Genomic DNA, 17,288 nt, shown 5'->3' with positions numbered 1-17,288 from the left:
TTCTGTGCCTGGTTTGATAGTACCTATGACAGGAATTCTCTACCAATAGAAGTGGACATTTGGGATGAGTGTATACAGCAACTCGCAGATGATAAAGGATTCCTCCAATCTCTTGGTGAAAGTGACTACAGCAACATAATTTGGTTACATCATCAAAGACAGAATAATCAGAATAATTTTGCATATCAGACTGGAATCCTTTGCAAGTTCTTTTAGTAGCCCTCTGCTACAAAATATCCATGCTGTCTTAGGACCCAGAATCTTGCATTCCTGGACTCCCCATTCTGACCTCAAGGTTCCTGTAGTCAAGATAATTTTCAAGACAGTATCCTTTATCCATACTTCTTAGACTCAACTACTAAATGAGTTCTTCAAGGAGTATCTACGGATCCTGCTCTAAATGCACATCATACATCAAATATGGCAAATGGCACTGTAGATATACCTTTTAACACAGGGCCTGAACATTTAAATATTGTAGACAGTGAATAATGACTGTGACCTCATTTACCACAAACCAAACATATCAGAACTGCCAAACTGCAACAGAGAATATCCAAAAGAAAATTTGCTGCAGTTACTCAACAATCACAGTTGAGGTAACGAGGAAAGAATGTAAGTCTTCATTAGCCTCCTTTCAGGATTTAATCATCAATTTATCTAAATTGAAACAAACACAATCTCCAGTCTATTTAAACATTTTTCTACTCTTTCCAGGAACTTAGTGAAACCTCTCAATAAAATGAGTTTTAAAAGAAAAAGTCCTCCCATGAATTTTAAGCATGCTTGGAGGTCCAAGTAGGTGGATTTGAAAAAGTATATGTTTTCATAGCTTAAGGCAGAAAGCAGACTTAGGTACAGAGATGAAATTACAGAAATAAAGATACAATTTTAAATGTAAGATGAAATATAGTCTCATATTTCCTCAGATTTATATTAGTTTCTATTAGTCTATTAGTTTCTATTAGTCTATTAGTTTCCTGAATAAGCTAAAATATACAATCATGAAGCCTTGACTCTTCTACTCTCCATCATCACTTCCCTCAGGATCTTGAGCTTCAATATTTCATGGTAACTATGGCCAAAGGTGCCATTAATTATCACATTCAAAATTAATTCTTGCTTGCTAGTGAATAGCAGATCCAGCTGCGTGTCATTCTTAGTTGGTTTATCCTATGTCATCCACTTGTATAAGTCCATGGTGACACTTATGTCACGAAGCGCAGGCTATCCCACCACATCAAATGACTTCCAGTGATGTCACAGTTTAGTGCTTGCATGTGGAGTAATATCTACTACTACTTTCCCAAGCTGTATGCATTTGTGTACATTTACTTGAGTGGGTGCTTCTATTGTATCTCTTGTTCTTGTCACCCTGCACTCTTTTCTTTTGACCTCATCCATCACCACCCCACTTACATGTGGGTTGTAATCTCCCTTCCACATCATTCCTAAAGAACTCTTTTCATGTGTCTTTTTACAGCCAACATTGCAGAGGCATCCAGCTCTTAAAACACATAATCTTGCTTAATGTTTAAACTTTAATGTAAATCTGAAATCCTAATTAAGGTGTTATCAGTGAAGCTCTTGACATGTGTGATACCCTCAGCATCATATATTCATAGCATGAGACTGATGAAAAAGAAGCTTGAAGTTTGAGATCATAACCGGGATGACAAAATCTTAACAAGTATATTATAGATAGTGTTATTCTACACTTTAAATTATATTTTTCTATGTTTTTCCTGAAAGTATTTATTTAAATCTATACTCATATACTATTGCTATACTAAAAAAATGTTACAACAGTTCCTGTTTTTTAGAAAGCTGTATCAGTGTTTGTATGCTGGATTCTACAAATGCATAATTCTCTGCAGAGAGAGACCTAGGAGTCCTGATTGATAATAAGCTAAATATGAGCCAGCAATGTGCTCTCATGGCCAAGAAGGCCAATGGCATCCTGGGATGCATCATGAAGAGTGTGGCCAGCAGGTCAAGGGAGGTTCTTCTCTGCCCTGGTGAGGCCTTATCTGGAGTACTGTGTCCAGTTCTGGGCTCCTCAGCTCAAGAGGGACAGGGAAGTGCTGGAGAGAGTCCAGTGCAGGGCCACCAAGATGATCAGGGGAATGGAGCATCTTTCATATGAGGAAAGGCTGTGGGAAATGGGGCTGTTCAGTCCGGAGAAGAGGAGACTGAGGGAAGATCTTATTAACATTTATAAACATCTAAAGGGTGAGTGTCAGGGGGCTGGGACATCCCTCTTTCCTATAGTAGATAGTAACAGGACAAGCAGTGGAACAGGCTGCCCAGAGGGGTTGTAGAGCCTCCTTCCTTGGAGGTCTTCAAGACCCACCTGGACATGTTCCTATGCGACCTGATTTAAGTGAACCTGCTTGAGCAGGGGGGTTGGACTAGATGATCTCTAAAGGTCCCTTCCCGCCCCTACCATTCTATGATTCTATGATCATTCAGACCTGCCTAGCAAACCGTTATCTAAAACACAAAACCAGAAACAAACACAGTAAATCAATTAATTGAAAATGAAAATTCAATTTATTAAAGTGACAGGAATATAGATGTTATATTTTGTTTAGCTACAACTAAGCAGAAATATTTACTTCAGGACATTTCTAACAAAGGCACTTAAATTACCATAAGTAGGAACAAAAGTTAGGTACTTAGAAAACTACCTTGTAGCATCCATATATTAAAACAGATAGATATCTAACAGAAAATATTCAAAATTATGATCCTCTACTTTAAATCTAAACACTTTCTCAAAAGAAAAAGCCTTCTCAAAACTGTCGATTAATTGCCCAGGAGTCTCAAAATCTTACTCAGAAAGTCCTTCAAAATATTCTTAGGTCTCATTTTGCTTTTAATAATTTAAAATTCAATCATTATTGCACAGTGATTATATGCAATTTTACATCCCATTAACCCTGCTTTGTTTTAATTATAAAGATCCTTTGTTAGATTCCTTTAAATGATCCAGTTTATAATTTCAGGTTATCCTAGGGAGCACTTTAATTCAGCTTCACATTCATCAACTGTTTATGTCCCGTTAATTGTTGACAACTGCACAATTGCATTGTCTAGCTATGATTGATGAATTGCATTCACAAGTTTAGCTATTAAACAGAATAAATATTTATAACAATTTCCAGTTACAGGATTGTTACCTTTATACCCAAAAGGGTAAATTAAAAACAAATGGGCTGATTGCAAAGAAGAGCATTCTAGTAATGCACACATGCTTGTTCTAAAACACATTTCTGACAAAACTATATGAAGGAACGTGTATTAGGTCAGTTTGATTACACATTGTTATGTTTAGATTTAAGTAGGAGTTCTTAAATAGTATGTTTTGAAAACTTATTGTTAGAAAGGAGTAGAGGGTCCACTGATAATAACTTGAATGCTAAAAACATGCAGATGTAGGATTTGTTGAGAATTAGTACTTTACCAATAGCAAGCATACAGTAATATCTGAACTCACTAGCCTGGCTGAGAAAATAAAAAAAGATCATAATGAGATTGTATATTGCTGTCCAAGAACATCAGCTTACTATAATTATTTAGCCTATTACTGTGTAATATTTACAGTCTAATGTGCAGCATGTGACTCCCTCAGGTGAGCCCTATTGTGGTGTAAACATGCATTGCCACTTCGCAGCAAGAATTTCCAACGAAAGGACTATATTTCCACATGCTATATTGTGATGTAACTTCAGTGTGCACAGGGCATCTAAGAGAATTTACACCAACCAAAAATTAGGTAAAAAGCTACATGCTACTGTTTTCTATATACGAATATTTTGATATTCCTGTGCTCTGATATTTTCTAAACTTCATTTTAAATGAATGCATGATTTAATCACTGAAATACAAGCTAGACCAAAAATATCCTATAATAAAGAAAAAATTTGACAAGAAATCACAAATAAAATGACAAGTCTTCAACAGGCATATTGTTGTTTTGTTTTCTTTTGTTTTGTTTTTCAGCTGCACATATAAAGACATCTAGATCCAAATGGTTTTAATGTACTGGCCAACATTAGTCATACACATTACACAAGTGGCTCTGTTTGGCATTCCACTACCAGGAAGGCCAAAGAATTCCCTTTTGCTGGTCAGCCTGCTGGCTGGAAGTACTGACCAACAATGCACAGAGTAGAAGATAGATACTAAAATTACTTGAGGATTGATAATAAAGTATCATAACATTTTTCAAAAGCAAGGAAGCTTTCACAAACATAGTATCCTGTGTGTTTTATACTACTCAAATTGAACTAGAAATTCCAGATAAAATAATTCCTCATGAAATTACGGTATAGAGAAGTGTGTCTGTACAATGAATGCTGTGCTCCTAAAACAGATGGAGCAGCAGATGGGTTTACAGATTGGGCTCCCTGGACTGTCTGGGTAAAACAATTTAGCTGCTCTGGAAAACAGTGGTCCAATTCTCAAACAAACTCAAATCTATATACAGCTTACAGAAGCTCTATTTCCTTCTGTCAATAAACAAAATTTTTAGAATTTACACATTTTCAAATGAAATATTTACTATATAGAGTATCTGTGCAATAAATCTCTTAAATAGGCCTTTTCACAGTCTTTTTGGAACAGATGGTGAGGAAGTATTATCATTTGATGGAATAAATGCAAAATGACTATTTGTTCAAAAGCTTTAAAATTAATTACCTTCCTTCATTGATGAGCTCAATAAATGCAAGTCCTGCATTCTTCTGAATAGAATTTTGCCATTCCTAAGAAGATAAAATATAACATGATCAAAACTCAAGGATTTTAAAACACATTTCTGAAGCTGACCCTGATGACTACATAATGAGTCTGAATATTTTTTCTGTTTTTTTTCACCATTTTTCTGACAGAAGAATCACTTGATCACGTAAAAACTGTAATTAATTCTCATTTTCAAACAAACAAACAAATAAATAACCTTGTACATTTTATCTTATAGTGCAGACAATAATCTGTGTACCATTTATCCCTCCTTGAGTTCACTTTCTGTTTCTTCCCCATTATAACTGAAAACAAATACAGTCTCTAATTCCAAGGGAAATGCTTGAAACTGATTTAAACCAACTAGTAGATATTACAAGGTAACAACTTTTACCTCATATACCATCAAGTTAAACAGGAAATTCTCAGTGCATCACAAATAGCTTTTTGCCATACAACTCATTGCCTCTATCACACCAACAGACTATTGACAATGAAAAAAAGGTCAAGAGATCTTTCTAGCAAGTAAAGATTACTTTTTTTTTTTTAGATAATTCTTTCAAACTTTCATTTAACATTTTCTTTTCATTATACAGTAAGAAGAAAGCAAAATACACTGGCTGGATCACAGTTCAGAGAGAAATTTTCTAGTTTGAGACTTCATGTTTAAACAAAAATGGGGAGATTTACAGAATATTTTGGTTTACATTTCATTTTTTCCAGGACTAAAAAGTCAGGCAGATATTCTCAATGCTTGTTTCTTGATATAGGCAAAAAAAAGGTTTGTACAGATAAGGAAATGTTCTCAAAGAACAGCTGTGAAAACTAGTCACTAATACTGATTCTATGAAAATTCACAGACTTGACAAAGTTCTAAATCTTAAAAAAAACCCCAGTAACAATAATCTTGTAGTCATGATTGGTTTTATAAGAAGCAAGCCTCTAAATGCCCAAAATGACACACTCTTAACCCATTTACCCAGCTAAATCCAGATTATGGAAGCTGGAGTAGTTTGCAGGCTACAAAGCCATTGTAATCGGTCCCTTCCTCAGTGCTGCTGATTTTGCTCTTTTCCAAATTGAGTAACTGACGAAAGCTTAATGATCTAATTTTGGGAGTAATTAAATCACCTTGGTATAGTATAAAGTCACTCTGAGAAGCTAAGAATTGCCTAGTGCCATTTTAAGAAGCAATAGTCTGGGTTAGAGATAATATTTAAGGTGTAGTTTTTCTTCCTCTTCTTCTTTAACCAGAGCCTTTTACTGTACACTTTAAAATCCTTGATTAATTCCATTTTCTTTTGAGATGCTTTTCTGCACCACAGCCGCTATAGACTCATAGAATCATAGCATAGTAGGGGTTGGAAGGGACCTTTAGAGATCATCTAGTCCATCCTGGGCAGCCTGTGCCAGGGCTCCCTCACCTGAACAGTGAAGTAGTTTTTTCTTTTGTTTAAGTGGAACTTTTTGTGTTCCAGCTTCATCCCATTACCCCTTGTCCTGTTAGCTAAAATAGAAAAAAGGGATGTCCCAACCTCCTGACATCCACTCTACAGTCAGTGATGCAGAATGGGTATGACTACAATTTAGAAAAGAAGTTGAAAAGAGAGAAGGAAAAAAAAAAGAGACTTCCTAGGACAGGTAAAGAAAAGCATGCTAATTTTTTAAGAGAGACAAAAGGTCTACCTGTGTCTGCAAAAGACCAAGAGATTCTTGCAAATCTTTTGTCAGATCTTCTTGATCAGTGCAAATGTATCAGATACATCCAAAATGGCTAAATGGATTTTAGGTGAAATATGTAAACGTAAATAAACAGTCATTAGGTATCTATGTAGAAGCAAATTAGTATCTTCTTATATCTTCATAGGTTGTAAATATCATCAAGATATCAAACGTAATTATTCATGATAAAAACATGTGAAGCCTGCCTAACTATATACCAAAGACTAGTGGAAAGCATCATGATACAAAATCAGAAAAAGATTCATGGTTCATGCATTGCTTCACTACAGACTTGCTATTACAAACTTCACTGCAAACTCCCAACTCTCATTACACAAGGGAATAATTATTACTACTAAAATTTCCTCTCAGTTTTAAACACAATTTAATAGAAGAGATTTATGATTTTGAGAGGTGAATCGTACTTGTGAAGAGGCACCTCATTTTTCTTTTTTTTTAATTTTCTTTTTAAAAGATCCAAACAGTAAACTGAAATACTTAGAAATGCCATCATTACAGTTGCCTTTACAATGGCCATTCAGATTAATACATGCACTTTAAAAGCCGCTTTAAGATGGAGTTATATGCTCAAAGAATGTACAGCAATTCTGTTTATCTTAGACTCCATAGAAAATCTTTCTCATCCTCAAGATGCAAGAACCTGAAAGATAAATACCAGACGTAATGGATGCAGTGACAGTGGTTGGAAAATTTATGCTATGGGCAAGCAGAATCATACCATAGACATTTGGTTATTAGCAGCTAAGTGCTTGAATGACCACACTACATCTCAGGTGGTTTTGGTATAGTTCGTATCGTGAATCTTCTGAGCTTTTAAACAAGAGTTGGGAGCCTTTTCTGTGTCTCAAAAATGCTGATGCCAATTACATCCTGAATTAATAGAAGACTAAAACAAAATTGTGTACCAGAGAATTTCTTCTATGTATGAAGAATGTATTGGCCTTTCTTCCCTTTAGATTTCTGATTGATAGGGCAGGGGGGATGACTATTACTGCCAGCAGTACACTTCTCAGAACAAGGTAGGGTATAGAAGATTTGGAGATAAAGGCCCATTTAGAGACTAACAAACACAGACAGTGTTCAAAACTGACAACACTTATCACTTCTTTGTACTAAAAAAAGAATGAGGATATATGATTTCATTTTAAACTTTGTTCAAGTTGAAACAAACAAAAAACTATTCCTCATGCACAACAACTCTCACACTCACATGTAAACTGCTGATGGTTGATAAATAAATTGTATTTTTGGTCTACACTTTCAAGAAAATTTGGGATCAATTTTAGGATTTGATGATAGGTCATCCATTTTAAAAGCAACTATTTCCCACAATAAGGAAGGTGCAGAACAACTGCTGACATCCTTCTGCAAGGCAAGTCTGCAATTATTGGAATACATTGGGCTTCTAGCCAAATGACAGAAAGAAAAAGAATGTGAAACTTTCACAACACTATTTATGTAAATATTACTTTAACAATGCAGTAAAGGTAATAGAAATTTTTAAGTTTAACTTTCACAAGACAAAAGCCTCATTTTTCCTCTCTTTCCTTGACTTGAAGTAATATGTTAATTTTTCACTTTCTTGGAAACACATAGATCCATTGTCCTTGTGATCACCTGTAGCAATTGCTCCATTTATCTTGGAAACAAAGTTAAAGATTCCCAGAGGAATATTTCATTGCAATCTTAGAAGAAAAGACAAGAAAAAAGGCACTATTGCAAAAAACATTGACGTTATTCAAAAAGGTGTAGAGAAATGGTCAAATTTATTTAGGTGATACAACAGTGACCTTCATCACCTTGTAGAAATTCTCCATATCTTCTAATACAGACAGAAGATATGCATTAGAAGATACATTCATCTCCACAATTTGTAGACTGACTGGAAAAATAGTTCTTCATTTAAGAAGCACCAACATTATTATTAACACGTGTTGCTTATGTATGGCTATTAATCCTAAAAGCCAGTTCACTTTTTATTCACTCAATCTTTGATCTTAGAGGTGGATAACTAATTTGTCATTTTCCAAAATGCGTCATTAAAGAGAAGACCTTTTGAGTAGAAAACTACTCATCATATTGTCTCCATTAGATATATGGTGAAACTCCTCAAAACTATGGTATATTTATTAATAATTACAGTCTCCAATAACGAGCTTTTGCACCCCTTCTCAGACCTTTAAGAAATATCAGCTGACTGCTGCTGACTTTCTAGATATCTTGCTCTGACCTAAGAACCTTCTCAATTGTAGGTAACAATAGAGAAGTCAGGGGAAGACACTTTGCCATATAAAGCTATGGGGAAAGCAATTAGTTTTCTGGTTCTGTTTTGTCAGAAATCTAGAAGTAGTTAAGATCAGCATCTCACTGATGTGTAACAAATGTACTTTTTGACATTTTTTTGACAAAACTACTCTGACAAGGACATACAAGAGAAAAGACCAAAAGTTCCACGATGACTCTGGTGTAAGATATTGAAGAGACCCTTATCACTAAAGATAAAACACAGAAATGGTTTTCTGAGTGTATGGGCATCTGGAAAGACATCTCACAAAATAATGAATAAAGTAAAATTGTCCAACAAGTAGGAAAGAATACATTGATGGCTTCCATTTGAAAGATTATCAGAAGCAGATGGTTAAAAGATGAAGACTGAGATTGGGCTGGAAGACATTCCACACATGGACAAGGAATTAATGAAGAAAATTCTCTGATGCTCCTTTAGCATAAAAAAAAGACAACACAAAGTGATCATCTTTTGGAAAACATCCAGAATTCTATAAAGTAAGTGAGAAACATCAGAGGAGAAAAAAACCCCAAACCAAGAAACAACCACACACACCCCACAACTCCTCAATAAACCACTTAATTTCTAGACCAAAAAAAGGTAAAGAAAAATTTTTTCTGCTTCCCTTGTAGCTTGTACTGGGGTCCATTTCTGGTTTTTAAAATCACACTGTGTATAACATTCTATTCTGGTATAGGTCATATTCTGGATTGTGAGAAGCCCCAAATGAAGATCAGAACACAAATACATGTTTAAGCTGTACTATATTTGATAATGGATAAAGACAGAGTAGAAATGTTGTTTCTGTCTTGCTGGATCCTTATATAGTCCAAATAGGATGGCAATATTAGAGAAAGTACTCACTTCAGCACAAAAGTTTTATTTATGGACACTAAATTTAAGCCTGTGGTAAAAGTGAAGTTACAGAACCTCAATTTGGAGCTACATGACTGACATTTTTATATACCTTTCTAGTGCTTTGCCTAATATATGATAATCTGTGGGAATTTTGGGGGGGTTAAAAGTTATTTCTCTCCCATCAATAGCCAAATTGCCTTTCTTTCCTGAAATTGCAGCCTAAAGCATGATTCCATTACATGCAGAAATCTGACTTCCCAGTTTATGGCCATGAAAATTATCTATGAGTGGCATCAACTCTCTTCCCCTCTCTGATCCCAGATTTGACACCCTGAATCTTTCTCTTTGAGTAGCTTTGGCAGATTTAAAAATAGAGTCTCAACCAGCTTAATCCACTAAACCAGGAAACAAACAACTGACAATTTTTCAGCCATATTTGTGAGTTAGTCTTACAAATATCTGCACTGGTACAACAATGGGGTCAGAAAATTTGCAGTACACAGGCAGTGTTGCAGATCCAGAACTTTATTGTAACAAATGTTTTCAAGATATGCTGTAAAAATGGATTACTGAAACAATGAGTTTCTGCATGTTTGTACATGTGTTGCCATGTGTATTCCTCTTCTAAACAAAATTTTAATTCAGATTTTTGCAGTTATGTGATATGCAGCATTTCCTATGCAACCTGACCTAAGCTGGCCTCTTTTTGCAGGGCGGTTGGACTAGATTATCTCTAAAGGTCCCTTCCAACCCTGCCATTCTATGATTCTATGATTCTATGATTGTCTCCTCCTAGTTGCATTGGTACCGAGAAATATACAGAGACAGTGGATGCCCAGAGGGGTTGTGGAGGCTCCTTCCTTAGAGGTCTTCAAGACCCGCCTGGACATGTTCCTATGTGACCTGATCTAGGTGACCCTGCTTCTGCAGAGAGGTTGGACTAGATGATCTCCAAAGGTCCCTTCCAACCCCTACCATTCTATGATTCTATGATAATCGAAGAGGATAAATGGGAAAATGTGGCTAAAGGTAAAAAAAAAAAAAAAAAAAAAATCATTTTTTAATGTTAAGGACAAAGGAAGATTAAAAAATTACACCTTCATAGGAATTTGCACAACCAACCCTAATTTCACTCCTGAAGCTATATGGGACTTAGTTTCCTAAGTAGATCAAGTCCCAGGTTCATCGTTCTTTAGATTAATGAGAAACAGCTGTTATTTAATTTCTCTACAGCTTTCCTACCACAGTCGGCCAATAAGACAAAAAGCAAACACTTCTGTGAGTGCACTACTTTCACAATTAGTCTGAAAGAGTTATCACTTACCAAACAAAAATTAAGGAGTATGAGAACTATAGGAATACCTTTGGATACATATATACACCTTTGGAAATAAGGGTCAACAAGCATAATTCAAGTTGAATCTAATACTGCCAATGGGTGTAAACAAATACAAAATTATTACAAATAAATTTATTATGAAAGTCAAAACGTTTCTAATAATGCATAAAATTAAAATGTAAACTAGAAAAATACTGTGGTATAGAAATAAAGCTCACTGTCTTAAGATGGAGCTTGGTAAGACACCTGTGAGGATGATGCTTGCTATTAAGGCACTGTACAGAAGAGCTGGAGATGTCCTACTTAAACTTTTTTAGAAAGCCTTGAATAGAGTATATTTAGTGTTAAGAAGCATGGATTGTGTTTCCATTATATGAATCCCACATTTCAGCATTTCTTCTGGCCAGCTGTAGGGACCAGAAAAGGATTTATTTTTCTGCTTGATGTCTGTGTTAGGCAGCTGTCTGTTTCTGAACCCCAAGAGCTATGTCACACTTCGAGGCAGACTGCACATTTACATGTGTTACTGTGAACTGAAATCTCTCTAGTGCCTGGTTGATAGGTCTTCCTAAATTCTCAGAGCTAAACTTACCACCAGATTTCCCCAGTGAGAATGTCTTTTGAATTTGCACTGGCAGGGCAGATATTTTTGGCATGGTTGGTTGATTATTTTCTCACCTCTGCTTGGAGTGGGACTAATTTCTTGATATTGTTTCAACTGTTTTCTTTCCAATTAGGACAAGAGACAATACAGTCATTTGCCTCCCCTTTCCTGCCTTCTGTTCCATATTGCCATCTTATAGTTTTGATTGCTATAGTACATGTAGCAGTATACAACTATTATTTTTTACATGTGTCAAAGTGGTGGAAAGTATTTTATGGACTGTGATGCACGGGAGCAGATGCTTCACAGATCTGTTTGATTAAGTATGTACTGAATTGCTGCCTGTGATGAAGAGAAACAGACTGGATTCAGCCCAAGCAGTTTCTAAGTTTCCAGGTTAAAAGATAAGACAATAGGGACAGACAAAACTCATGAGGCTCACACTGTTAACTAATATTTGAAAGGCTCTGCTGAAGGTCAGTTTACCCATTAATTACATACTGACATTGTCAAGATGTCGATATATTTTGAGTATATTTTGTTTTATTTAAGGCACTTTAAGTTTTACATTTTTTCATGAAAGTAAAAAACTTACAGCTTAATTATAAGGGGGACTACGTGTTAGCATTTATTTGAGAATCTTCTATAAGGTTTTAATTGCTAGTTTTACGTAATTTCCGGGTTATGTATATCCTTTTCCTCACTTTTCTTCATACAGTTTATCTAATAAAATCCTATTTATAACGGATAGCTTTACATCAACATAGTGATTCAGAAGCACATAATTTTCATTATAGTTTTGATATTTCTTTTGAAGGCTCTTGAATTACAGTCTTGATGGAACTTCCAACTTGGAAGGAAGAAAAATCAACAGAACGAATGACGTATTGAAAATGATAAAATCATTAAATTTGTCAGATATTTTACATGCATTCTACAATCACAAATGACATAGTTTTTTTTTTTTTTCCTAAAGTAACCACTTATCTATTATAATAGCTGTACTTTTAAACGGGTCAAGTAGTAAGATGACTTAAATACAAAGACAGGATTTTCTGTTTAAGAAAAATAATTTCCTCTATTAATAGATAAGATATAGAAAAATACAAGCGTCATGAGATAAAACTCCTTTGGGAAAACATCATTCAGTTTCTGCAGAAGCTGTATGTCCAAAGAGAAAAATTTGCAAAAGATCTGGAAGTAATTAGAAACTCTTGTGGTGTTTTAGCTAGGGGGGGGGAAAAAAAAAAAGGAAAGAATAAGGAAGAAGTATTTGAAACCTAAATCTGATGCAACAAGGAACTACACTGCAAAAATTAATGTATTTTTAAAAAATTGTATGCTTTATTGAAGAAATCTGCTGCTCCAACAGCAACACAGCTGTGACATGCTCAGCTAGGCTGAGGAACAAAGACTAACTAATCAGGCACAGATCTTGTCAAACAACATATCTTCATCCATTTTATGATAAAATAGACTAAATCCAAATGAAAATGCCTATTTTGTGAAAAGTGAAAATCATTACATGGTTATTATCAATGATCTAGACAGAATATATTTCAAGTACTTGGATGTATGATTTTGGTTTATATAAGAAATAAAGAAAGCCTTCAAATTAACCTAAATTTTAATCTACTGAAGTGGGTGATGCTAGGAAAAAATAAAACGCATGTAAGGAAGTAAGTTTTAGTATGAGAGAGATTATGAAAACATAAAGAGTAGAACTTTTAGTTCTTCCAAAAACCCACAAATGATGCACTTTCCCTACAGCAGATCCTTTAAAACTTACAGTGTATTTTTCACAGAAAACTCCAAATTCCTTTGGGGGAAAGACTTGATTGCATATCCCTCAGAGTCTAAAAGCCTGCCCATATGAACTGAATTATCCATGACATGTACCTTCAGACATTTGTAATGTGATATTTCATGTAAATTTAGACCATACCTTGGACATGAGCTGCTGGCAATGTTGGTTTTACTCAGGAGCTCAGATAAGAAAAAAAAAAAATCTGACATCGTTGCTAATCTGTGGTCGTTAACATGGAATTTCCAACATAAAGAGCATAAAAGCATCTAATTTGCTACAGCAAATGAAAAGGAAACAAACTTTGCATTTCCCTGGCCTTTTCAATGTCTAAAGGTACTCCATTCTGTGCAAACAAAATTGTGCTTTCTACAGGTTTTTAATACCATCATCTATCTTTGGAGTGACATGTTTCAAATTTCCCCATGTAATTTGTAAAATGTCACTCCATTTGAATATAAAGGATTTATCCATGTTAAGAGCAAAAGCCTTAGGTACACTACAGTGCTTTATATAGTCTCTACAGTTAATATTACTCAATTTATCATGAAGAAAAACCCATCTATCTGTTTTTATATAGAAATGAGTTAACCTCATTTGCTGTGAACAGCATTTCCTAAGATCCCAATACCAAATTCTGCCAGCTATAGGCTGGATTACAATGTTTGCTCATCTGTCGTTCTCATCTTCTAGCCATCTTATGTATTAGTATTTTTTTAGCAATTACTTGATGTTTTCTTTTGACAAATAGTTAAAAAAAGTAAATAGAAAAAAACATCTTTATGTTTTCCTGTACATGAACAGAATCACAGATCTCATTGTTTAGAACACCTTTAGGATTAAACAAAACATAATGTGGAGATGTAATTTACAAAAGCAATACTTCTGGAGTTAAGAAAGTGGGGGAGGAGAATGCAATTCACATCACTACAGCCCCCTGTTGACAAATTCCCATAGAAATATATCACCAATAGATACAGCATAAGCTTCTGAAGTACTTAATAATAAATAGGCATCAGGACACAAAATCTTCCATATTTAGAAGATAAGGAAACAACCTTGAAGTATCAGATGGGGTATAAAAGCTAAAAGCCTGGAATATTCCCAAGTAATTGAGTACCTGGAAAATAGCTCTCAAGTAAACTCCTGAAAAAGAATAAATATTCAAAACTTTAAAAGGATTAGGCACTTTAGATAATTTTAGGTATAAAATTACTCTTATTTTTAAAATAGTAAAATATTTTGAAAGAATAACATATAATAAAAATAACAAATTGATTTAATTGCATTTGCTACATAGCTTTACTTCGATGACTAAAGAAAAAGCTTTGTAGAAAGAGCTTAAATTTCTCTCTCTTCCTTTCAATCAATATTTGAGGCAAAGTTTCATCTCTAGGGCCCTTAATGGCAGGAATTCCTGGAGCCAGCAAATGAGTAATGTTAAACCTATGATTAGATGATGAGGCCATCAAAGACACTAGACCCTAATGCTACATTTCACTTTATTCCTGAGAACTGCAGTAAACCCAAAGGCCAGGGAAGAAAAAGACTGTAAGTTATTTCTTCCCTTATGAAAATGCTTTAAAAGCTGCTAAAATAAAAAGTTAAAAAAAAAAAAAATGTTGCTTGACATGAACATATTGCTCCAAAGCCTTAATGAATCTTTTGGAATTTTCCTGGAACCCAGGACTTAACCATTAGGTAACAAATTTTTCAAGTGCCCTGCTGGAGAAGGTTTGAAGTTCAAACCCCGCTGAGGATTCCTGCCAGGGGTGTATTTTTCTTTTACTTTTCCCTAACCAATATCCACTCTGGATAAGAGAAGAACAGAAAAAGGAAAAGGGAAAAAAAAAAAAAAAGGAAAACAAGATTTAATGATTTCCTTATGACACAAGCTTGAAGAAATGCAACCTACAGACTGGCAAACAGCAGGTAAGTTGTAATCCCCTCCCCCCAAATCAGTTGAAAGTGTTAATTATTTTCAGACAGATTCCTCAAGAGTAGAACTGCCTTTCAGTTACTCCTACAAATGAATTTGTTTTCAGTACACATGTTCTCAATGTGCAGCAGTGAATGGTCAAGTAAAGCTACAAACAAGTTATTTTCATTGGTAATAATACAATGAGTTAACCTGGGTATTTTATATAGCAATTTGTTTTGAGTTTAACTGGTATTATAAATCTGTGGGGAACTTGGTAAATGAAATGCTGTTAATAAGTCTTCAGAGAAATGTAAAAACTTGTGAAGTTATTTGGATCTGTTATCCTATCATATTTTTCTTATAGTTTAGAAATTGAGCAAAATTCTAAAATGTTTGTTCCTAAAATGCCTTTACTTTAAACTGATAGTAACGAGTTATACATATGAAATTAGCCAATAACACTTCTTTCAAAATAAATAACATTAAAATTTATATATAGACAATCCAAATGGTATGAGGAATTATTTTAGGTTTGAATATTTTACTTGTGAAAGCAATTCAAAATTGTTGATTCAGATTTCTGAGAAACCTATTACTGCTATACTGAAAAAGCAATAATTAACCATTGCATCTTGTAAATAGAAATACTCTGCTTCTGCCAAGTTTTGAGGACTACCTAAACAATGCTCCTCTGCTCCTTATATATTGACACTTATCTAAAATATCCAATAAGTTATGTCATGTACATCAAAAGTAATAATGACACCACAAAGTAAGGTTTTTAAAAACTGCTAATTCAAACAAAGATTTCAACATTATAATAATTATGAAAAATTATGACAACATTATCTCATTTATGTGTTCTAAGTAAGAACTGTCTTGAAAGGGAGTTCATACACAGAGAAAGTGCATAATGTAAATCCATTCACTTTTACAAAACGAATGCAAATATACATTGTATACCCTGTGAATACAGAAAAACTATTGAATGTATTAAAAAAAACCCCTACAATTTATATGCTACCAGAAGAGATTAATTTGTATATTCTTATACTGAAATGGAAGAATAAAACAAGCAGCAAAATACAATTCTTAGGCTGGCATTAGTCCAATACTATGCAAAGAAACTGATACAATTAAATCCAGAAAATGTCTTACCTGTGAGCAAAGCAGCATAACAAGTTCAACCACTGAAGTACTTGACTTCATACAAACCAGACCTGCAATAAATAGTCAAAAGTGAATCTAAAAGATTGGAGATATCTAGTTATTATAGCTCCACAGTTTCATAAATTCCATAAAATATCTCTAATGTATATGTTTTATCACTCAAATTCACTGAAATAACAGTTTCAAGCGCAATGATCTCAGAACTTCAGATTCAAACATACTCAAATGTTCACAAAGCATCAAAGAATCACCTGGAATAATCTATATCAGGTTCAGGACTGAATGTTTTCCAATTATGTGTTTTTGGCATGTAGCTTAGTTCATTATTCAGTTAAAGAAATAAATATAATCTCAAACAATTCGATATATGAAAACAATCTTTGATTATTAAATCCTGTAAATTCTCAAGAATAAACTGATCAGATATTAACAGGTAGAGAGTAAAACCTCTACTTAGAATTTATTTTCATTTTCATGTGGTAATTGATTTTCCTGTAATAAAAAACTTGAATATTAATAAAGGAAGCATTACGTGAAATCTTATTTTTATTAAAATTATAACTCATAAATTATACATTGTGTTTCCTAAACCTTGAATTGTGCAGTGTAACTGTTACTGATTACTTTGTACTTAAATAATCAATACTTAATAACATGGCCACTATTGTAACTGTTTGTTTTCAGCTTTGGAAATGCAAATTGACTTTCTGATGGAAGGCTCTAGTATCTAAATATTTAAAAGATGCATTGTAAAGAGTCAAGGAGGAAATCATATTGCTACTGTTAACTTTATATATGTTAGTTTCTGTTATCTAA

At 34.1% G+C, this 17,288-nt stretch overlaps 1 protein-coding gene across 15 annotated transcripts in view; it reads right to left on the bottom strand.

Annotated features, from left to right (window-relative positions):
- Positions 1 to 17,288, bottom strand: part of NBEA (neurobeachin) — a 499,798-nt gene that overhangs the window by 240,150 nt on the left and 242,360 nt on the right. For all 15 annotated transcript variants that reach the window (XR_009818508.1, XM_061993741.1, XM_061993751.1 and 12 more), the window contains 2 exons: positions 16,461 to 16,522; positions 4,705 to 4,769 (listed from right to left, as the gene is read on the bottom strand). Coding sequence is in view for 14 of the 15 variants with exons in the window: in XM_061993741.1 (XP_061849725.1) it covers positions 4,705 to 4,769; positions 16,461 to 16,522 (127 nt within the window). In the remaining variant the exon portion in view is untranslated. The remainder of the gene's footprint in view (positions 1 to 4,704; positions 4,770 to 16,460; positions 16,523 to 17,288) is intronic.

This window comes from Colius striatus, chromosome 1 (assembly GCF_028858725.1).
Source record: "Colius striatus isolate bColStr4 chromosome 1, bColStr4.1.hap1, whole genome shotgun sequence".
NCBI classification, from domain to species: Eukaryota; Metazoa; Chordata; class Aves; order Coliiformes; family Coliidae; genus Colius; species Colius striatus.
This window is presented reverse-complemented; position numbering and strand designations above follow the sequence as displayed.